This window comes from Poeciliopsis prolifica, unplaced genomic scaffold (genome assembly GCF_027474105.1).
Source record: "Poeciliopsis prolifica strain line A6 unplaced genomic scaffold, Auburn_PproV2 SCAFFOLD084, whole genome shotgun sequence".
NCBI classification, from domain to species: domain Eukaryota; kingdom Metazoa; phylum Chordata; class Actinopteri; order Cyprinodontiformes; family Poeciliidae; genus Poeciliopsis; species Poeciliopsis prolifica.
In genome coordinates this window covers 275,799-299,219 of record NW_026562459.1, presented here as the reverse complement: position 1 = coordinate 299,219, position 23,421 = coordinate 275,799, and the positions used below count along the sequence as shown (strand labels likewise).

Here is a 23,421-nt window from a genome sequence, read left to right as displayed (position 1 = left end):
ATACTCTGTGCACACAGTGGTGCAAAATGAGCCCTGGTTGTGAGTGAAAGGTGGATCACAATCCGCATCAAGCTACTCAAACTCAGAGATGCATGACAAAGCATGGAGAGAGCGCGCAAGATCAACTCATTGGGAGCAGTTCAATGTTTGAACTGTAAAGCTTAGCCTGGCGGGAGGACAAGTGAAGCCTGGACACCCGCCAGGCTGATGATGCATTGTGGGAAGCTATGGAGTGACCGACAGCTAGATAAAAATGTTTTATATGAACATTAACATTGGCGTCAATGTTAACAATACCAATGCATCATTAACAAAACCATAGTTTTAAGGGTTTTTTTTAAAAAATTTTTTACATATTTATAGCCTGTGTTGCTGGAGACATGAAAATTGTTTTTTATTCTCACAAAACCTCATTTAAATTTTTGTTCAGCTGTTTTCCAGGTTTAAACAATTTACCAAATAACTCAATCCTTTAGATAATCTTGAGTTAATAAAGGTTTTATATTCTTACAGTTCACCAGTGTTGATTTCAACTATAGTGACCAAGATGAACACCAACAGTGAACTTCCTGTGAATGTTTCTCACATGTATCTTAGGTTTATTTTCACTTTTTGCGCCTCTGGTGATGATTTTTAACCATTTATTTTAATTTGTCTTAAATGTAAATGGTCCTTGGTCCACTTCGTCAGGTCAAAACATAGCCGTTCATCTGAAACCAAAGACCGACGACGCTGATGTTTTGGTCTCCAAAGGGAGTTTTCGTCCTGCTCTGTGATTGGCTGAAGCGTTTATTGACACAGACCGCCGCCACATGGTGAATGAGGACAGTGTTGTTGGTGTTCAGGATGTAAGTCGTGGCATAAATCTCTGAGAAAATGCGTCTGAACAATCCCAGCGACATAAACGCAAGAAGTAACTTTAAATTCAGGTGGAGTCTTTTTGACTCAGATTTGTAAACATTGCATTGTGACCTGGTTTTATTGGCCGTTGGGTTTTTTCCTCCCGTTTTAACATCTTTTAGCTTGTGTTTCCTCCTCCATTTGTGGGCAGGTGGCTGACTGAGCAGAATTTCACAAGAAATCACTTTGCCAAGTTCAGAGTCAGGAAAAGTTTCTCTATTTGTAGCTGCGTGCCATTTGTCAGATGTCCAATAACGTGTAAATTACTCTCTATTTTTTTTTTTCCTGTAATGCTGTCGCTGATGTGTGACTGTTGTGAATGGCAGCAGGCAAAGCCTTTAAATAAAGTGGGTGTGCAGCGTGAAAAGCCTATCAGCCCGGCTCTGGCTGAGACGCTAAGGGAACAGGACAGGCTGATGAGAATAAATGGGAGGCTGCTAACCCACAGCCTTGTTCACTCTGCATGTATTCAATTTTCCAGTTGCGTTTTTTGGCTCTATCTGTTTATTTCTATTTTTTATAGTGGAATCAAGCATTCAACATTAAGTACTTGGGAATATTCAGCTATTTTGGTATGAAATTAAAAACAAAACTAAATTTAAAAATAGAATCTTAGATAAATTCATAAAAAATGGAATATAATAGAAATAGCCTTGATTATGGAGAAATTCAGGTATACCAGCATGGAGATAAACACAAATATAGCAAATATTTTAACAAAAAGCAAGAGTTATCGACAAGCTCAAGTTCACAGTACAAGAAGGAAAAAATCCTGTGCAGTTATTAAAATGCCATCTTCAGATTATTATATACAAATGCTTTTCCATAAAAAACCTAAAGATGTTTTTCATCCATTCCTTTTTCCTGGACTGGTGTTAAAAAATCCCACAAATATAGTCTAAAATGATCAAATAAACATTCACATTTAAAGAAGAAAAACCCACAAATGTTCATTGGTTCCCACAATTGATTAACAAAAAATGTAATTAAATTATGAGCATTTAAAAATTTTTAAATGTTGGCACACACAGCTTTTATAACTCTTGGGACACTGATTATTTTAAACTTAATGTCAGCGTTTCCATCCCGTTGTGGCCAAAAGGCGGGAATCACCATGGCAACAACTGACAAAGGTGACCAAAAGGCGGGAATCACCATGGCAACGACCGTCAGAATTCTTTTTTTTTTTCCTGCCAAAATTCTAACTGAAAAACTTTTAAAACTAAATTCTTTCTCATAAAAAACGGCACAAACCTGCACGCTAATGCTACTCCCAACTGATGCTGATGCTTAGTGTAGAAGAATGAAATGAACGCAAAAACTAACCAATGTAGAGATTGAAATAGTTTTATACCTGAAATACTAGTTTTTAATTATTTAAAAATATAGAGCAATGATCGAGCTTCTGCTGAGCTAAAATTTTGTTTTTAATTGATTATATTAAAAGCCTATTGATGCAAGTTCTTGCCTGTCTAATATTTAAATTTTTCCTACCTCTTCTTGTAGGATCTGGGTTTGCAACATTAATATAGTTGATGTAAACAAAGCCTTTATCCTCCATAGTTTCACTTCTTTTCCTTTATTACTCCCTCTGTGTGTTTTCTGATCATGTAAAAGCAGGCCATATGGGGATTAAAACTGCAACAGACTGAATTGTCCCACTTTAATTAAACTGTCATGTTTCTCCAATTTTGCTGATGGTTATTTTAATTTACAGCCGCATGTTGTAATGAAGTTTTCAGTCAGTCAGGAGGAATGACGCATGTGATCACACAATCGACTGGAAAACAATATCCTGTTGTAGTTACAGCATGTCAGTGTCAAGTTTTATTGCTTACCATCCCTGAGGAGGTTCTCAAGTGGACCAGATGTTTCTGTTTGCAGAAACATTTTTTGACGGATTTTTTGGAGGTCATCAGTTTGTTTGTAGGTTAAATGGGTTGAAATTAAATTTCTGGTTCTTCTGTCCAACATCGACAGTAAGTCTGGCGTAAGCAGAATCTGGTTTCAACCCTTGAGATTGGACATTTTTTTCGGCTTGAATAATTGATCAGAATTAAATTGCAAGAACGTTACGCTGCATGGGAACAAAACTTAAAAAATGAGGAATCAGTTTTCTCCATATGTTTAAAAAATTCAGGGCTGCTGAGATAAAGTCAGATTAGAGCTTGGCGATTTGTGAGAAAAACGTTTCTCAACATAAGCATTTCATTTCAGTCAATATTGTTCATTATTGGTTAGTTTTTGTGCTTTAAATCTCTAAAATAATGCCAAACCGGTGGGCTAACTTTTTCTGCTTTATCCAGTTTTCACTCCACAATATTATTTATTTTTAATAGCAAATGGAAGATTCATATGTGATTCAGACATGCATGACCCTCACTTTCATTCTAGATGGTGTTAGATTTTAAAGTTGAACGGCCCGTTTAGAGAATGTCCCCGTCTATCCTCTCCGTCAGGTTCTTCCACTAAGGACGTTGGACCTTCACTGGGCCTCAAGAAGTCCAGCTCTCTGGAGAGCCTGCAGACGGCGGTAGCAGAGGTCACCCTGAACGGTGACCTCCCGTTCCACCGACCGCGCCCTCGCATCATCAGGGGGCGGGGCTGCAACGAGAGCTTCCGGGCCGCCATCGACAAATCCTACGACCGGCCAGCCGCCTTGGAGGACGACGACGAGGGCATGGAGACTTGTAAGACGTCAAATAATCCATTCAGTATTTGAACTCTTGTTGCAGGTATGATCCACCGAAGCAGAAGTTCGAGTTTCCCTGGACATTTATGAAATGGTTTAACTCTCAACTAGTTGTTTTTGCTGTGTTGAGCCACGTAACATTAATTAAATGTGTCGACCACTAATATCTGTTTACTGCATGGGAGTGGCGCCATTGTGACTCATGGCTAATATCTGGAAGTGAATGGTGTTGATGCTTTTGGCTGTGGCTTTTTAATCACTCGGGTTTGTAACCTTAATGAAAATCAAAGACATTTCTCTGTTCGCTGGATTTTATTTACTTGTTTTATTTCAAAGGAAAATGCAGCAGATTTAGCTCCAGAGGATGATTTTTATCTGTAGGTTGACATATGAAGATTTATTTCTGTTTGATGTTTTTACATCCAGATGTAGAACTCAGTGAAAAGTACTTCAAATTTATTTACTTAATTTCACCAAATTGTTAATTTGGTGAAATCATTTCTAGATTTCTTTATTCTTCTTCATAAGGAGGACAATGCATATTAATCAGCACGAATCCAGATTTAGTCCTGCAACAAGTTCATGGAAATAATTTAAAACGTATGATTAACATTTCAAAATACAACTAAAAGTAGTGTAATTTACAGAAAACATTCATTAAAAAAAAAAAAGCCACAACTGTTACAAAAAAAGAATATTAAAACAAAAGTAACAAAATATGCAAATCTGAGAAATGTACCAGCAAACAATTGGAAATGTTGCTTAATGTTTCATTAAAAAGCAATTTGTTGAGATAAATTAATGAAGCTGCAATTAGCCGGATTTAAAAAATTCAGAGTCCCACCACTAGCAAAAACAAATTAAACAAAATTTCAAGTCAAAATCGTGTTTATGCTCAAAGACCCTCCAATAGGACTGAATTCAAGTGTAATTTAACTTTTTCCCTTACAAATCATTTGGAAATATTTTTACCCAGAATTAAATAAAATTAATTTGAATTTGCTTGTTTATCTGAAACATTAAAAGGGACAAAAAAGCAAAAAAATGGAAGAAATCTGTAAGACGTTAAACATAAATTACTGATTTTTTCTACCAACAGAAGGTAATTTATTGCTTCTCCTCATTTTCCCAACGTCTGATGCACTGGTGGAAAATAACTGAGGGCAACAAAAAATTGACATTTTTAAATCTTTTAGTAGGGTTAGGGTTATTCGACACAACAAACACAATACAATATTTTAATAAAATAAAGAAGTGTGATTTTTATGGAAAAAGGAACTGTAGGTTATTATATATATGTAATATAACATCCAGTTATTTGAATCTAGTTTAAAAAAACAATTATATCTTAAATGTCGATGGTTTATCTGTTTGGATTTTATTTTTGTGTTTATTCTCAGCATCAAGATGTCGCTCAAATGTCACGAACATTTGTTTTATCTAGAGGAGTAAAGTAAAACCCACTAAAAGTTTGTGATTCTCTTTATTAATTTATTAAACATTTCATATTTAGGGGATTTTATTTGGCAGCAGCAGCCAAAATTTTACTAAAATATGTTTTTTTTAAAAACATCTTAAAACCTTGAATTTTAAGGTGAAAAAACATTTTTGTATTTTGGTCAAGGGCCAGAAAAAAATCACTTCAAGTGCCGCAAATGGCCCACGGACCACAGTTTGGACATCCTAATCTATTAGCCTCCATTTAAATGTCAATCAGAACTCTTCCATCATTTTGGTTTTATTAAAAAAACGAACGACACTTTTACAGCACCTACAAATTTAGGTTAAAATAAAGTTTTTGTTTTTTCATGTTTGTTTCTCTGCAGTGGAGGAAGACACGGAGGAGAGTTCCCGATCTGGGAGAGACTCCGTCTCCACCATGGCGGACCAGACGCCGCTGTCCGCCGGCCCCGAAAAGCCTCTGGTCAACGGCACCAACCGCACCAAGGAGGAGAAGAAGAAGGACAAAGACAAACCGGGGAAGGAGAAGAAGAAACAAGATGGAGGGAAAGAAAAGGAAAAAGAGAAGGGAAAACCAAAGAAAGGAATGCTGAAGGGACTTGGAGACATGTTCAGGTAAAAATCAGTCTGACCTTTTTCATAAAGCTGAGAGCCACATTACGGATCAATACAATATGGATCAATATCTTCATGACGGCATTATCGACGGAGAGCATCTCCAAAAACTAGAATATCACAAAGAAATCAGTATTTCAGAAAATGAAAGTCCTATAAAGATTTGTCAGAGTCATATTTCAAAACTTTATTTATTTATTTTTATCATTTTGATGATTGTAGTTTGAAGCCAAAATTTATTGTTTCATAAGGTCTCACAAAAAAAGACAAATATTGGAACTTTTTTTTTTCGGTGGTGGCCAAAATGAATTTGAAAGACTGAATTTATTTTTTAAATTGAAACTGAAAAGATTTATTTCTTCAGACATTCATTGTTTTTATTGATTCAGTGCTATAGTTGTTTAATTTAATATATATGTTTTAAACTTTTCTGCTCAGAATAATGACCATAAAGTCACATCAGAATTGCAAAGATATATTATATATTTACATATTTAACATTTGCCAAGTCCTTAATTTTATTTTGCAATAAATCTAGTCTTTAGAATTTTTTTTAAATTAATGTGAACAAATTCTGGAGTTTGCCAAAACAAAAAAATTTAGTTGAAGGTCTGATCAGAAGTTTTTGGGCGTTGTGTTTTATTGGACTCATTCTTGAGTATCTGAATGATTTGTGGCTCATAGTTAAACAAACAGTTGAAAATCCTCTGAAAAACCGGCCAACCTCCAGTCGAAACGTCTGAAATGACCAGCAAGACGACTTCAGAACCTTTTGGGAAATATTTCAAGAAATCTAGAGGTTGTTTTGTTTTTATATATATGCGTAGAATATTCTCCACAAGAACAAATAAATTAGTTTTCACCTGGAACTGCAGGAACAAGAAGACTTTATTTTCTTCTTGCACCTGTAGTGAAGGAGTTCTTGCAGAATCTCTTCTTCTTCTGTGGTGTCTTACAGAAAATGAATTAGGCTTATTGTAACAGAACTGAAAGTTAATATCTTTCCTTTCAGACTGAAGTCTTCTTGCACCACAGGAGTGATGTGCATTGTTAAAACATGGTCTCATTTCTGGCCCCATTAAGAGTCAATTAGTGCGTCTGTTTGATCCTTATCCAGGTTTACTGGCAGCGCCGGCTGATGTGAGATATGTTTAATCCATCTGTGGAGAGTCTGGATTCAATTAATTTATCATTATGCAGCACAGAGTTGTGCAGCAGAATTACAGATGTAACAACACAACTAACCAAGTTATTGGCATCCAGCTGTTTTGTTTCGCCTATAGGACGGTTCATAATATTTGTTCAGTTTCTCTTCATTGTCTGTCAGTCTGACTTCCACCGACCAGAAACTTTGGGAAACATCAAACCTGAAACCAAAGGCTGGTTTAACTCTTTGAAACATCTGAAGGTCTTTTTCCATAATGATTTCCTTAATGATTCTATGGAGCTAAATTGGGGACAAAAACTTTGTTTAAAATTTTTAACTGAAAAAAGGAGACATTTTAAAATGGAAAAACGTTTTGAAAGTAGAGAAAATAATTGAAACTGAAAAAAATGTGAGTGGAAAAATGTTCAGCTTTTCAAATTCAATGTTCTGTGACTATAAAAAGGCTAACCATATCAAATTTGACTCAATGCCTTGAAATTGGGTCCCTGTCTCTTTAAAAGGTCTTGGTCTTTCTGAACTCCACCTTCAGGAAGTCACAATATATGACTCCTCTTTCAACCCTTTAGCAACATTTTTACCACTGTTGCACTGAAAAATAGCTTCTATAACGAGTTCTGCAGCTCCACCAGGTGTTTGCTAATTGCTGCTGGCTAGTCTGAAGGAGCTTCATTACTGAAGGGAAAGCTATCTCCACCCATGTGTTTTGCACAGCTTAATGTTTGCCATGGAGGTTAAAGGATTTCTCAAACATGCATGAAAGAATCAAAGCAACACTCAAAGTTTGTTTTTGATGAGAGAATAACATAAAAGTCCATTTTAAATATTCCTGCCACTTTAAGGCAAATACTTGGTGTGTTTCAAAGAGAAATTTACAAACAAGCATCATGGGTGATGTCTGGTTTAGCAGACAGAACTAAAATGAGCGTTTCGCAGAAAAAAGGGTGGGAAAGTACGCATCAGATTCTGCGTCTGTGTCGGCTTGTCGCGGTGAAGCGGTGTGCTGATGTGAGCGCCGTCCCAAACCACAGAGGTTTGGACATGAAAACGGCAAAGTCTGCGTGTTTCTCAGAAAGTGCCGCTCTGCAGAGCGGTGTGATCCCAGGAGACCTTTCGGTTTCGGTGCAGGAGTCGGGTGGGGAACCGGGCTTTGATGTGAGGCGGCGGCGTGTTTGAGGACACGTCAGGCGCTGCGTGATCAGCCTGACCCTCTCATGTCTCTGAGGCTTCGCTCTCAGTCCCAATCAAAGCATCATTACCATCAACGCCTGCCAGCAGCGCCGCCTGCCAACTTTCTCTCTGATCGTCTTTTGGACTCAGAAGCTGCTCCCGGTCTGTCGGCTTGGCATCTGCTGGGACTCTTGTTGCCCAGAAATGCGAGGACTGCACTAATTTTACAGCGTGCTCTGTGTTTGTGTGCGTCTTAAACAAGCGAACAAGCCTGAAGCTGCACAGTTACAATCTTGACGCACACGCAGCTTGTTTGTGTTGCCGTTTGCTGTCAGCTGATGGGTTTTCCCGCTCAGATTTGTTCTGGGTGAAAGGACTCTGATGCACCATGCTCTGGTCTTCGCAGTCTTAGCTGCAGTTGATGTTGTGTTCACTGTAATCTGTTGCATGCTGCACCAGCTGTGTCTACAAAATAAGACGTGGCGCGCAGCCAAAGGAGAAGACGCCACACGAGGAACGCGTTTAAAGAGCAGCAGGTTCTGACTGGGAAGGGATTGAGCTTTGGGTTCTGCTGAAGCTGCAGAATCTAAATGAACTATTGTCAAAATTTGTATCTGTAAACTATCGTTTGTTTGGTTGAGCTGCATGTTGAGTTGCTGGAATATTAATTTTTAGACCAATGGAGAAAACCAAACCAATCAGAGCCAGGAGGCGGGTCTTTGTGCTGTCAATCATCATCATGTCCTCCTATTATGCAACTTTATTTAAGTTTCTGGTTGCAGGGTCCAGTAATTTCTTAATATAATGAAACATCCTTCTTTTCATAATGATATCTTGAGATTCTAGGACAGAACCAAACTTCACTAGTTTGGTTCTGTAGACCCAAATGCTTAAAACTGGTCTTTTTATCTGAATATCGATGAGAACTAGGATTGAAAGTTGTCCCACCTTGATCATCCTGTTTTTGTCAGATTAATTTGAAAATTTAGTGTTTTGTAGCTAAAACAAAATTTAGTTCTCTTCTTCCACATTTCCAGCTTTTCTACCAACAACACAAAAGTTTAAGCCCAACATCCAAACTTGTTGTCCCACTTGTTGTATCGCTGCTTTGAGCAAAACCTGATCAGTGTTTTCCTTGTTTTCTTACTAATTACTGCTTTTCTCAGGAAAACTTTATTTTCTTTGCAGCTCTGTAATCCTTTCCCGCTGCAGCATTATTTTTGCTTTTTCTCCTAATGAAGGGATTATTAGTGACACTCAGGCGTCCGGCTGAATTGAATCAGAACCCCTGACATTTTGAAGTGATCGTTTAAAACGGCAGAACCACCGTCAGAGTCTCCGTATCGATCACGTCAGGCTCCACGCCGCCGCCGCCGGCCTCGCCGTGCTTTGAATACAAGATCATTAAATTCCCTCATGTCGTGGTTGATATTCTTTCTCCTCTGCAAAGTTTTCCACTGCTGTCATAAATCTTAGTCTGCATGCCTGCGTGAGTGTGTGAGTGTTTGTGTATGACGAGGCTGTTTTTAATGGGCTGTTAATGAAAGTTAGTGGTGTGGGGAGAGAACGCGTCAGCCATGTCGAGCTTGATAGATCACTCCTGCTCTTAGCGGCGACTTCAGGCTGTCAGTCTGAGCGTTTCAGGCGGCTGCGGTCACATTGATCAGGCGCTGGAACATCAGTTTTCCTCACACCTCCTATCTCCCTGCTTTGCTTAATTTCTCCCTTTGGTTCCTGCCTGTTTGGGTTTCAGCCTGTCGCAGGGAAATTTCACTTCATTTTCTCCTTTGATCGTTGAACCTTCAGAGCCACATGAAGACAGTTAGGAAGTCAGTCTTCTACCACCTGAAGAACATTTCATGCATGTGTTTATCATTGGTTGCATTGATTTCTGCAGCAGCGTCTCCACAGCTCTGGAATACTTGAAATGAGACAAAACAGGCATTCAGCTTTTGTTTTTATTCTTTTTCTTTTTAAAGATTTTTTTGGTATGTATTTTAGTTTTTGCAATAAGAAGAAAACAACATCTTAAAAAGTGTTGATTTTTCTTTGAAAGTGAAAAAACCTGTAAAAAATCATTTTATTTGTACGTTTTTCTTCAGCAGTAAAATGATGCTTTTTAACCATCCCGGCTTCATTATAATGAAGGCTTTCCAGTTCCAGTATATAAAAACCGAAACCCCTCAGGGGCATTGATTAGTTTAACATAAAGATGAATAATAGATATTTTCTTCACTTTTTTTTCTTTATTAAAAAATGATTTTCTTCTGTAATTGTATGGGTTTTTTTTTATTTGTATGTCTTCTTTTAACACGGCGTCCTTTTCTGCAGATTTGTTTTGTTGGTTTTTCACATATTTTGTCATTGATTTGTTTTGCTTTCGTTTTTCTTTCTTCTGCATCGATTTTCTTACAGACGGGACTTCGACTTTCTCAACATTTCTCCCTATTTTCCTCTCGTCTTTATAACTAATTCAGGTAGTCTGTGTTCTTTCTCTTTAATCCTCAAACGCTCTTACGGTTGGGGGGCTAACATCGCCTGCTTTCCTTTTGATCCTGTGACTTTGGGCTCCGTCTTTAAAGACAGGAACCTCACTTAAGGACATCCTTGTTCTCCTCAGTTTAGCTTTATTCTTATTTGATTCAGGGAAGAAAAAAAATCTCTCCTTTTTCTACCTCTGCCTTCTCTCTCATTAATTCACATGCAGGCGTTTGGTTTCTATCTCCGTTGTTACTTTGGAAGTCGTAGATATTCTCAGCGGACCGGGTTGCCTGTGAATAATCACGCAGGTTCATTGTGGAAGCGAGTTCAGTGCCAAAGTCATTTCTTCAACAGGCTGCAGCTTTATACCGGGTCAATCAAGCTGAAATATCTCTGCAAAGGCTCCTATTTCATTAGGCATCGCTCCCTCCCCATGAATATAATTACTGCGTCCGCTCCACAACTTTAAACGAGCTGAATTGGGTCTGAACTCACGAGAAGAACTTTTTAAATGCTTCATTTGAGAGACTGATTCGGTGAAAAGTCGCCGCTCTGCAGAGATTCAGTCAGATTTTCAGTCAGGTTGCTGCAATGTGGATTTCATGTTTCTGTCTCTGTGGGTCAGTTGGTTTGTAACTAGTTACATTTACTCAATTACTTTTACTTGAATAACTTTTTCTGGAAAAAAATTACTTTTAGGAGTATTTTTACTGCGCTGTACTTTGAGTAATTTTATTATGAAGTATTTCTTTTCTGACTTGAGTCAAATTTCTGGATTTTCTACCCACTGGATGAAACACCTGCAGTTTCTGTTCAAATTTCATCAGTTTTTTTATTGAAAGAAACTGATTTGGAAACAAATGATTTTGCTACTTTTTGTTCTATTAATTGTTGACTTTATATTTTGGTCTGTCTGATGTCATTGCTAAATATTAGATGATTGATCATTTGATCAGTTCTTCAGTACCTGAGTTTTTACCAAAATCTTTTTTACTTCAATAATTTCTTGGACAGCTACTTTTTACTTTGGCTTGAATAAAAATGTGTTGAAGTAGTGATATTCTTACTTGAGTTTAATTTTTGGTTATTTTGCCCATCAATATTCTGTCTGGAAAGTCAGGGAATCTTTTTTCCAGTTTTGGATAAGTATGGAAAGAGCAAATAAATGGAAATGCATTGAATTTTACCATTAAAATACAACATTTCTGTTTATATTTTCCTTCAAAATGCCTCCATAACTTCTTAGCATCCATTTTCTTGTAGTTCCACTCTTGATTAAATCTACTGAACAAATAAAGTTCCCACCTCTATTAAATTAAAGCCTCCCGTTTGGTGCTCCAGGTTTGGGAAATACCGAAAAGATGAGCGGCCAGCGGAGAAGATGGACCGGAAAGGATCGAGCAAGTGGAGGTCCGAGGAGACTCAGGTTTCTGATGAGGAAACGATGAAGATGAGGATGGAGCAGGAGAGGTGAGGAAAACTTTCATTATTGCTGTAAAATACTCGAAAATCCTTCAAACTTGCTTATTTGGTCTTATTGGAGTTATAAATATACCTGAACTAAATTGTATTTACCGTATTTTCTGGACTATAGAGTGCACCTTGATATAAGCCGCATCTACAAAAGGCTTTTTTAAAAAATTGGAAACATACATGTATAAGCCGCTGGTATCTCTGCCGCTCTCGGTTTTCCACAAGCAAAGAGCTGCGTCATTAGTAAATCTGCTGAACGCAGCCCTGCGTCTCCAACGCCGAACCGTGGATCCGTTTACGCAGAATTTACATGCAGCAGCTCCGTTTCCAGAGATTATTTTGCTCATGCTTTTGGTCGACATGAGGGGCAATCGTGAAACCCATTGGGTTCAAACTTTTAATCAGATGTACAGAATAATAAGTTTCACTATTCAGATCCAGGATGGTAAATCTGAAACTTCTCTGAAACTGAAATGCCAGCCGTGCGACGTTCTAGTTTTTTTTTTGTTTTGTTTTGTTTTCGGGGGGCAGGGCAGCAGTTTATAAATGCCAAGACTATTACGGCTCTGTCAGCTAATTAATTCCCATGCAGTGCTTGAAGGGCAGGAGTCATTAAAGCCCATGTTTATACAGCATGTTGTAAAAAGTATGGTTTGTATTCTGTCTTTATGCCTGCAGTGCTGACAGTCGCATAATGCAGCAATGCAGTCTTTAGTTTTAATTCAACGCAAATGCCACAGCAGATGTTTTGGGTTGTTTAAAGTTCACAGCGGGCCTTTCATGTGGTAATCCGCCCTCAGGGTTTTGGTTTCGTACTCTTTGAATTAAGAGTTAGATGACAGACCTGGTGTTTCATGATAGCTGCAGTCGCATCACATTGATTAGGTTTTCTTTTAAAGTAAAGCCTAATTTTATCACAAAGTTGGTTTAACACGTGACCTTTGAACCAGACAGCTGCTTTTTAACGCCAGACATCCAACATTAAATGGTGACATTAGGTGTAAATGGCTGCTATAAAGTGGTGGATTGTTCTGAATCAGTGCAAAAACTCAAAGTATTACCAACTAGTTTTGGTCTAGTTTCTAGACCAAACACATTGAAACACAAAACTAAATTACAAATAACTTCTCAGCAACACAAAACTCATTTTTAGTCAAAAAGCACTTAAAATTTGCAAACTCAGCTAAAATGCAAACTGAACACGTTTTTTTTTTTTTTCCACTGCAAAAACACAAAATCTTGACCACAATTTTTTTCTTTCTTTTTGTTCTATTGGTACATTATTTCATTTATAATAAAACACTTTCCCATGTTATAAGTGAAATAATCTGCCAGTGGAATTCGTACCTTTTTCTCTTATATCTTGTTTAAAATTACAAAAACCATTTCTTCAGATAAATCCTAAAAATTTGCATCAGAATCAGTTTCAACTTTAAGATTGAGTTTATTTTCTAAGTAATTCATTACAATAGAAACGTGACAAAAGGATCACTAATTATACTGGTTTCCTAAAATTGTACAGAATTGTGAAAAAATAATTTTAGAATCCAAGCATTTAAAAAGTATATCTGCATTTCTGAAGGGGAAACGTTTTCCAAACCATATGTGTACAAAAATATGTGATTTATTTCTCTTATTAAATAATTAACCACTTTTTTTTCATGAAGCGCTTACAGGTCGCGTTACGTCCTGATAAACACCTCCTGCCCCAACCAAAAGAAATCCAACATCAACATTTCTGCTGGGCGACCTAGCAGTTAGCTCATTAGCCAGCTGTGAAATAAAATAAACTAATATTCCACATGGTTGTTTTAGGACGGCGTCCCGCATGCAGGGGGTTACAGTTTGTCCAACATGAAGTCATTTTCTTGCTGAACTTCCTCTGACCTCCACAGCTGCTCAGATTTCCATGCATTTCTGTTGCGAAATGTTTAAAAATCTCCTGGGAGATACTATGTCAGTTACACACAGTTTAATCCAGTCATGATGTTGATTTTTAACCAACTCTTTTAAAACAAACAAACCCAAACGTGTGTTATCAGTACAGGAGAAGCTTTAGCAGCCATCTTATCCCTCCAGACCTTTTCCTTTCTTTCACTTCCTGCCTTTCACTCCGGTCTGACACGTTTGTCAGTGTTGCGGCTAAAAAGCCCATTTTGTAACTCTGTGAATACAATGGGACATAATGGGCCATTGTTCTGTCCTGATGTGGTAGAAAGGTCACTCATCGAATGCATTTCTTCAGCCATAATGTCCCATCCTGTCATTTTTACCCTCTTTCATTCACCAACTCTTAGTTTCTTGTTTTATTGTTATTTGTGCTTCAAATCGTCACTCACCGATTTTGGCTTTTAAAAATAAAACGTTAGAAACTCGGCTTTCCTTCCTGCCATATTTCACTCATCGCTTAATGGTATTTGTGAAATTTTTTTAGCTGCACTGCTGTAAAAGCTTTCAGGATGGACAAGAAGGTAAAGATTTTGAGTCTCCACCATTTAAAAAAAGAAAGAAGTTTTGTTTCATTTGCAGGAGGGAAAAAATGAGCAGAACATGAAACAAATATTCAGATTATCGTGGTTGAAAGTAGGTGGGCAAATGTCTGCCTGTTAACTTGTTTTTTACTTTTGAAGTGTCAACTTGTTTTATTGCTGATAAATTGTCTGAGGAGGCCATTTAATGTTTTATCTTTATATTTGTGTGAAAATGTTGACATTTTTCAGTGTAAATGTTCTGCAGTATCTTGCCGAAAACTGTCTGCCTCAAGCCGATCTTAGGTTTTCTGCCTGAATTATGCTGATCAAAGGATTTGATCAGTTGAAACTCTTCCTGTGAATGACAAGGTTTCAGTGACTGGCAGAGTTAGTCCATGCAGTAACAAACCCCGGCTAATGTAGCAATAGCTAGCAGCTAAAAGCTACATTAGCCGGGCTAATTTTGCTAATCGGCAGCAAGTGCTACAGTAAATATCACCGATATTTATCTCAGACTTAACATTTAAGTAATAGTTTTAATGCACTTGTATTGTTTATAAGTTGGATTGGCGAAAGCAACTCCACAGCCTTCCTGTTAGTTGCAAAGTTCAATTTTAGACTTTCTTTGTGGAGGGAAAATATATATTTCTGGATTTTATTGACTTTTCCTGATCTAAACCGAGTTGTGAAAAGAGGCTTTTGACAGGTTCTTCCACTCTTGTTGCTCGATGAGACGCCGGCTCTGGTGAGATTCCCGTGTCTGGCCTTATCTTATCTGGCCTTGTGTTTACACCCAGTAGCTGCTGCGGCCCCTGGAGGGAAACACGGCTCTCCCTGTGGGTTTAAACATAGATCCCTCTGGGCTGTCGGATAATCGCTGACTCAACGTATAGCGAGAACAAATCTGACATGCTGTTCCAGAACATCCCCTGGGGGATTCAGGAAAAATTCAGCTTAAAAGCATATTCCTGAGCTCTATCTTTATGTTTCTATGCAAGTTTGGACATTTTTCATGTACATTTGATTAGTTCTGCAGCATTTTGCTGAAAACCGTCTCAATCGTAGGTTTTCCTGCTGTAGAATTCATCTGATTTTTTTTTTTTTAGTTGTGTTGATCAAACGATAAAAAATGCCTTGTAAAGTTATTAATTTTGTTTGTGAAATCTCTTCTAAGGAATGATTTTTCTCCATTGGATCCAAGCAGCAAAAAGGCCTGCTATACAACTAAAAATACATTTTATACTAAAATCAGTGCCTTTAGATTCAAACAGATTCCTTTACATATGACTAACAAATCTTTTCTAAACGTAATCATTTTATTTTAAGTGTTTAGATGCAGCTAGTCAGCGTGGGGCGCAGCGCTGCTCAACCCCTGTTGCTCTCACAGACCCAGATCTTCATGCTATCTATCATAAAAGTGTTGAAAAGCAACATTTCTGGGAAACTTTCCATCTGTCTCTTCTTTTGGTAAGCTAACTTTACCTGCCGTACTTTGCGCTCACCTCACGTCATGCAGCACGTGGCGTGTAAACACAGACTACAGTTTGGGAAGCTCTGCTCTTAAATGTCAGCTTAAAATTATTTTCCTTCATTTTGAACGTCTCATTTCTTCTGCGAGTCGTTTCCAAAACGACGCCGCTGGGTTTCCCGTGTGGGTGATGTCCCATTTTGTTTCCCAGCGTCGTTAGGAAGCGACCTATAAAGAAAGCAAAGCAGTTTGATAATTGCTAGCTGTAAAGCTCTGATAATTGTCACGGCTGTAATTGCAGGCCTCTGCTATCGTTAGTCCCCCTCTGCCACTAAAAAATGTTGGAAATTATTCACAAACATGACGTCTGGAGTAGAAATGCTGATTTTCTTTTTCCTGTTTTTTATATTGAGACACAAAGATGTTGAGAGGTTTGTGTTGTTCGGTGCATTAGCCGGCTGGACTGTTGGTTAAGACCGTAACCCGCAGTTTATTATTCACAGGGGGCAAAGTGAACAGCAGGCTCCGTGTCTTCTCTCTGCTTTAATGAAAACGGAAAAAGAAAAGCAGAATTAACTGTCGGCGCCTGCGTGTTAATGTGGGACTGAGACGCTGCTCCACTTTCATCAAACTGGGTTTTCGTTCAAACGTGAAATCTTTGCTTGTTGTTTTCTCACAAGTTTTATTTTGACTTTTGACCCTGAATAACATCGATTTGATGTTCAGAAATGTTTGATAGAAAATAGAGTAATTACTTGGTCATGTTTTTTAACAGCTGTTATATCTTGTAAGAATTATGGTTAAATAATGACATTTACATACATTTTTAATCCTTCTTTTGGGTGTTTTCTCTGTAACTATTTGCATTTTAGTTCGGTTTCTTTTTATTTGAAGCTTTATGGTTACTTTAATTCTATTTTTTATTTCATTCACTTAATAAATATGAATAAGTCATGTAGCAATAAATCATGAATGAAAAGCAAAAAGAAATTTATTTCAAATAAACACAAAGAAAATCAGATTATTCATTTTCAAATTTCTTTTAAATGAGATTGACACTGCTTTTATTCTACAATACGCATTTTTCAGTTATTTTCCAGTAAAGCTTCCTTCCCTTTATTAGCAGTATTTGTTGATTTTGAACCAGGATCCGTGTCTGCAGAGAAAAACCTGCTTCCAGCCTGGCAGCTCTCTGGACTCTCATGTCTCAGGAAGTCGTGAGAATCTGAGCTGAATGTCACAACTTCCTGTTTCGTTCCCATTATTTCTGTGGTAGCATTACGAACCTGTGTCTGGCAGCAGGAAAGAAGTCACTTCGTCTAAAAATAAATAGCTGCACCTTCAGTGAGGTGACTGTGTGGATATTGTTTCATGTATTGTGTCGGTTGGTTTCATTAACTCAGTTTAACCAAAGAAGATGACCTCTAACCCCTAACCACTCAGTTCATGTTGTCACATAAAATATTAAAATGAGCGGTTAGGATCTCATCCTTAGTGTGTTTCTAATTAAATCTTTGTAAGCATTTTCTTGCTTTTTATATGATGAATGCAGTTTTGATTTATTGTTCTGACATAAAAACAGGACAAAAATCTGGAAAGATTTTAGGAATGCACGAATGTCATCAGCATAGATCTAATAAAAGTGAACATACAAAGTAAAATATGCTCTAATTTGAAGTAAAATTGTTGTAGGGCCTTCAGTGTATGATTTCTGAATAACAATAAAAAAAAAAAAAATAACTGCAGTTATTTTTGAAGATAATTCAATCTGAAATTCCTTTAACTTGTTTTAGATTCAAAAAAGTCAAATATTTAAAGAACTTTTCATGCATTTTTCAGGATTGATAAGTGAAATAAAACCTATTACAGTTAGTATGACAGAATTTACAGAGAAACAGATTCATTTTGCTTAGTTGAAATTTAAATGAGCCACCGTTATTTAAATGCGTAAAAAGTCTTAAATATTGTTACCATTTAAAATCAATCCGCTTGGAAACTTTAAACATGCAAGCAGCAAGAGTCAGCAATGGCAGAGCCACTTCTGCTAACCCATTAGCTTAGCATTTAGCTAACTTTGCACATGCCTAGCGCACATAGCTTCCCATTAACTTTCCCAGAATAAATTCCATAGCTCTAATTGACTTCACTGTCAGTTTTGCCAAAGTGTCAATTCTGGTAAAAGTGAACAACTCCATTAAACTTTTGGTTAAATCTTCAAATGAACATTTATGTGCATGCTCTTATTTTGAAGTGAGTAGTTCCATTTCCTTTTGTTTGTAAAGAAACTTTATTGAGAAAATGGCAACAACAGAAAATGAACAAATGAACGATACAGCGCGTTAGCATTAGCTTCTACTAAATAACATACTGATGTAGCACTTTAGTGTTAGCTGAACTTATGTTTACTGTGTGAACTTTGGTGTTAGCACAGCTACGTTTTTAAAAGTGTTTCAGTAATAAATATTAAAAAGTCAATTTGTTGACTGTCAGGATTCAAGCCAAGACGAGGGAGCTGAGGGAACGCCAAGCCCGGGAACGGGACTACGCGGAGATCTTGGACGTCAGCCGCCCGTTGGATAGATCCTCTGAGGAGGATCACACCTACTCCGGCGTGAACCCTCTGAACATGGACAGCGGTCACAGCCGGGCCCACAGCCCCCGTGACGAATATTCTCACGTTCATCACCAGCACCAGCACTCTGACTCTCTCTACTCGCCGGTCAGCCGGGCCCGAAACGACCGGCCTCCATCCACAGACAGGTAGGCTCCGTGGCTGCGCTAACAAACTGATGCTTCCTTCATTACTAAAGGGGATCTATGATGCAAAAATTCATGTTTTACACATTTTTCTAGTTCCATTTGGGTCTTTAGTGATTCTAAAAATAGCTAAAGCACTCGCAGCAAAAAACCAACCAAACACCCAGACACCAAACGTTAATGTTTTTGGGTTTCTGAAAAATTAGCTGCTTCAAAAACTTCCTGAATGTGACGTCAAAAATTAGCAACCCCACCTTAGCCCAGCTGGTTACCTAGCAATCCCAGCAGAACTCTGCCCATTACCTAGCAACCCAAATTGAGTTTCAGCACATTTGGTCAGCTGGTTTTACGACTGTATGCACTTTACAATGGCTGCTGGAAAAGACAAGACAAAATCTGACATTTTTCTTCAGATTTTCTCATCTTTATATATCTATGTATCTATAGGTGTATATAGGTATATTATATATATCTATATATATATATATATAGATATATATATCTATATATATATCTCTATAGAGATATATCGTCTTCCATTTTATCATTGGTTCTGCCTCAGCCGTCATACTCCCTGGATTTATCTAACCCGATCTTTCGGGGATGCGTTTAGGGTCACATTCATCCAAAAGCAGCAAACCGCAGGTTGGCTCTCACACCTGGAGAAGAAAATAATCACAGCAACAGAAGGCAGGCAGTAAATGTCAGCTGTGAGTCGCCCCGCGCCGCTGTCTGGGGGACGGGGGGTTTGCACAGAGGAGAAGCGGCGGGTGAATGGAGACCTTTGAAAATCCGTCTCTCTTTCTGTCTCCCTTGACCTTTCTACCTCTTTTCTTTCCATCATCTGTTCTCTTGTTGATGTCACCTTAATGTAACCTTTTCACTTTTGCGGCATTTTCCAGGCGTTGTGGTGAAAATGTGACCTGAGCTTTTGACAGCTGATTGACAGCTGTCCATTATTCCAGAAAACTCATATTTTGCATTCATATTTAGCCTCATTATGGAAAATATGCACATCAAACCTCTAAAGTTCTTTGTGTCTGCACTGCATGTCTGTTCTGGACTGCCAGTGAAGGCTTTACAAGAGATCTTTCCATTTACAACATTTAATTAATTTTTTTTAATCAATAAATATTTTTAATTTGAATTCAATTTAAAAGTCTGGAATATTGACAAACGAGTGACGTTTCCTCGTTTATCCAGTTTTTTGTGGAGCTGTAAGTACGCCGTCACTCCGTTGTTTTTCTATTGTTAAACAGCTAAACTATAAACTGCTGCTGCGCGAGTTACTCAGCAGGTTGTTGCTAGGTAACCAAAAAGTGAGAGAGTTAACCTAGCATAGCTGGGCATGAGAGGTTGAGCGGCTAATGTTCTGCATTTACTTCAATGTCTGGATCAGGGTCCAGTGAAAAGCTGACATGCCATCTATTGATAACGTGTCTATTGCGATATTTATTATTGTTTTATTGCCCGGCCGTGGCTGCAGCTCGTTTATTGTGATTTATTGTGCTGCTGTTGTCAGTTTTCAATGCTGTGCTCAGTATACGTTACAGGTAGAGTTCAATTTTATTCTCTAGTCTGCCTACAAACCTCGATCTCAGTTTAGACCAGAGACTGGTCCAAAAGCAGGAAGTGGACTGCAGCGCAAGGCATTCTGGGTAAATACAGCCAAACAAATGTGCTAGTGTAGAGCAACCGCTAAAACCTGTTTTCGTTTACATTTTGTGAAGAACGAAGTTGCGCTCAGTATCCTTTTCATGTCGTTTCCTGTTTGGGGCTCGGTGCAGCGCCCCCACAGGCGAGGAGGGAAACAGCTTTTTCAAAAGGTTTGGTTTATTTGACACAGTGTGGTGTGAAATCGAACCACAGCAGCTGAAAATGTAAGAAACGTCGCAACTTTGGTCTATCGGGTGAGAAGACACATTATCATGACATTACTCTTTTTCAACCATTTCTCTCATTTACTACCAAAGAACCTTTTCCTCTTCGTGTTATTAACAACTGACTGACTGTTTTTATTATATCTACTTCTGGTTTAACAATTGTATATTTTATTTATCTGTAATTGTGATGTAATCTGTGAAAAGTACATAAAAATGAATGTTTAATGCTTGATCAAATGGATTGTAGCAACAAAATTACATGTTTTAAGCATGTTTCTTTTTTATTTTGCAAAAAATATATATTTTCCCACATTTTCCATCTTTATTCACATCCTAACTGTTAACATTTCAGTAAAGTTCAGTGATATTACTGCAGTTTAAAGTTGTATCCCTAAAATGTAGAAATAATGTCTGCATAAATTCTTTAGATAATTAGATTTCTTAGTGTTGCCCTTCAGGCTTTCGCCCCTCTAAGCCCTTCAGAGACATTACTATTTTATATGATTTGGTTATAACAGGGAGGAATTACATTTTCAGATATTATGTTTCTTTTCTGTCGAGTTTAGGCTGGGCTCTTGCTTTAGTTTGCCTCTGGTGGTCTTTTTAGAGCGTGAAGCATGTTCACATCTTTCCAGTTTGAATAATTCATTTGTCCATAAGCCTTCATGTGACTCTGGACAAAGTATTCAGCGTGTTTCCTTCGAGCTAGGGGAGGCGGTTTATGTGCCACAGATCGAATCTTTTTAGACTTATTTGGTTTTGTTCCCAGATGCTACTAAAACATAAAACAAATAGACTTTCTGGGAAAGTCAGGGAGCGTGTTTCCTGTTTCTCGTCTGAGCAGGAAGTGAATTAGACCCCTGCTGTGGCAGGCAGAGGCGGCCCGCTTGTCTCAGAAAGTGTTTTTGTTTGTTTTGGGATTTAAATGGCAGTGTGAACTGATATCAAACTAAAAACAACTCTATAGAAACAGATTGAAGAGGAAATGTTATTTTACACCAACGAGTTCCCAGGCGAGTTACAATTAGCTGGAATATAAACAGTTTCACGTTTCTTTTGGGGTTAGCGCTCATCGCTGATGCCCTAAATCAAGCATGAAGTGGCTTTCAAACCGTCGCAGAGGTTTATTATTGCACTCTGAGCTGCTGCTGTGTTGTGACTATCACAAGATTATGAGTCAGACTCAAACTAATAGGGGTCAAAGATATTATAAAGCGATGTTGTCTCGCTATAATAGTGAAGAGAATGTATTTAGCCGAAGGGCGAGTGTTTCTGCAGGATTACACGCCACCTTTTAAACCTCTTAAACTGCAAACAAAAAGTCCAGTCATAATAGAAATGGCAAAAGCCCTACTGGGATAATTGTGTAAGGACCTGGTGTTATTTTCAATTCAGTTACATGTCATTAATCCCTAAGAAATTCAGATAATTATAGCTTAAAACTTTTGATTTTACTCAAAAATTTATTGTACAGAACAGAAACAAAACTGAAGTTATCACAAAGAAGAACGCTCCACAGTCGATGCACAGCTTCAGTTATTACAACCAAAAACCAACAATCAGGATGGAATCTGGATGGAGGGATGAACTCTGACCTCAACCTTCAGAGCCGCACAAAGACAATTACAAAGTCGGCCTTCTGTCACCTGAAGAACATTTCCAGGATTAGAGGATTAATGTTACAGCAGGATCTAGAGAAACTCATCCATCTTTAGTCACATTAATTATTGCAACAGCGTCTTCACGGGTCTGACTGAAACATCAGTCAGAACCAGAACGCTGCTGCTGGCGTTCTGACTACAACCAGGAAGCCAGAGAACATCGCCCAGTTATAAAGCTCTTCTCTGGCTCCCTGTAGCTCAGAGAACAGACTTTAAAATACTGTTGTTAGTTTATAAATCACTGAACGGCTCAGCACCTCAATGCATTAAAGAATAGCAGTATTCAGCTTCTATGCACCATAAATCTGGAACAAACTTCCAGAAAACTGTAAAACAGCCGAAACACTGAGTGACTTTAGATTTACACTAAAAACTGTTTCAGTTGCTTTTGAAACCGAATCAATTAACAATTTAACGATGGATCTTGACTAAATGCAATGTTTTGATTGTTTATTCTGTGTTGCATAACTATTATGATGTAAAGCTCTTTGAAATGTCTTGCAAATGAAATTGATGCATTTCCAATGTTATGTAAAATAATTTCAAATGGAGAGTGAAAAATATGCAGAATGTGACATTTTTTATTCGCTTAATTATCAAAATAATCAATTAGTTAAATAATCTTGAACTGCGAAAGTAGTGTAAGTATAAATTTAAATTTTAAATTATGTTCTTTGGGCTTGGCAGGATGCAAAAACTTGACATCTTAAATAAACATAAATGCATATGGTTGCATTTATTAAATGTGTTTATTGATAATCTAAAGATCAGTTTAAAATGATGAAATATTTGGCACCGATCTGCATTTAATTATTTGACTTATTTTATTGGTTTGTGACACAGGAGCAGGGATTTTTTTATTAAAGTGGGATTACTGCCAACAGTTGAAATGAATAAAGGTGAAAATGTCCCATGTAATAAGCAGTCATCTTAATCTTCCTGCAGCATGTTATCCCAACTTGTGCTAGTCAAGAGGAAATTTGTGTTTAACCTTTACTCCGACCCTAATGAGAAACCCAGAACTGCTCATATTCTCCGGTTCCTGCCGGAGCGGCGACACGTACAACTGCCTGTTCTGTGCAGCTGCAGAAATACACACTGCAATTCATTTTTAATCGCCTGTTCCTCCTTCAAACGCCACGCCGTCACAAATTTCAATTTAACAGCAGCGGCCTGAAAAACAAAAACAGCCAGAGGAGGCCGGGAAGCAGACCAGTAAGAGCC

The 23,421-nt window shown here is 37.8% G+C and overlaps 1 protein-coding gene across 7 annotated transcripts in view; it reads left to right on the top strand.

Moving 5' to 3' along the window:
- Positions 1 to 23,421, top strand: part of pard3ab (par-3 family cell polarity regulator alpha, b) — a 212,647-nt gene that overhangs the window by 141,476 nt on the left and 47,750 nt on the right. For 6 of the 7 annotated variants that reach the window (XM_055022304.1, XM_055022303.1, XM_055022301.1 and 3 more), the window contains 4 exons: positions 3,360 to 3,590; positions 5,419 to 5,668; positions 11,826 to 11,954; positions 18,387 to 18,656. In XM_055022304.1, the coding sequence (XP_054878279.1) occupies positions 3,360 to 3,590; positions 5,419 to 5,668; positions 11,826 to 11,954; positions 18,387 to 18,656 (880 nt within the window). The remainder of the gene's footprint in view (positions 1 to 3,359; positions 3,591 to 5,418; positions 5,669 to 11,825; positions 11,955 to 18,386; positions 18,657 to 23,421) is intronic. The other variant, XM_055022305.1, reaches the window with a different exon arrangement.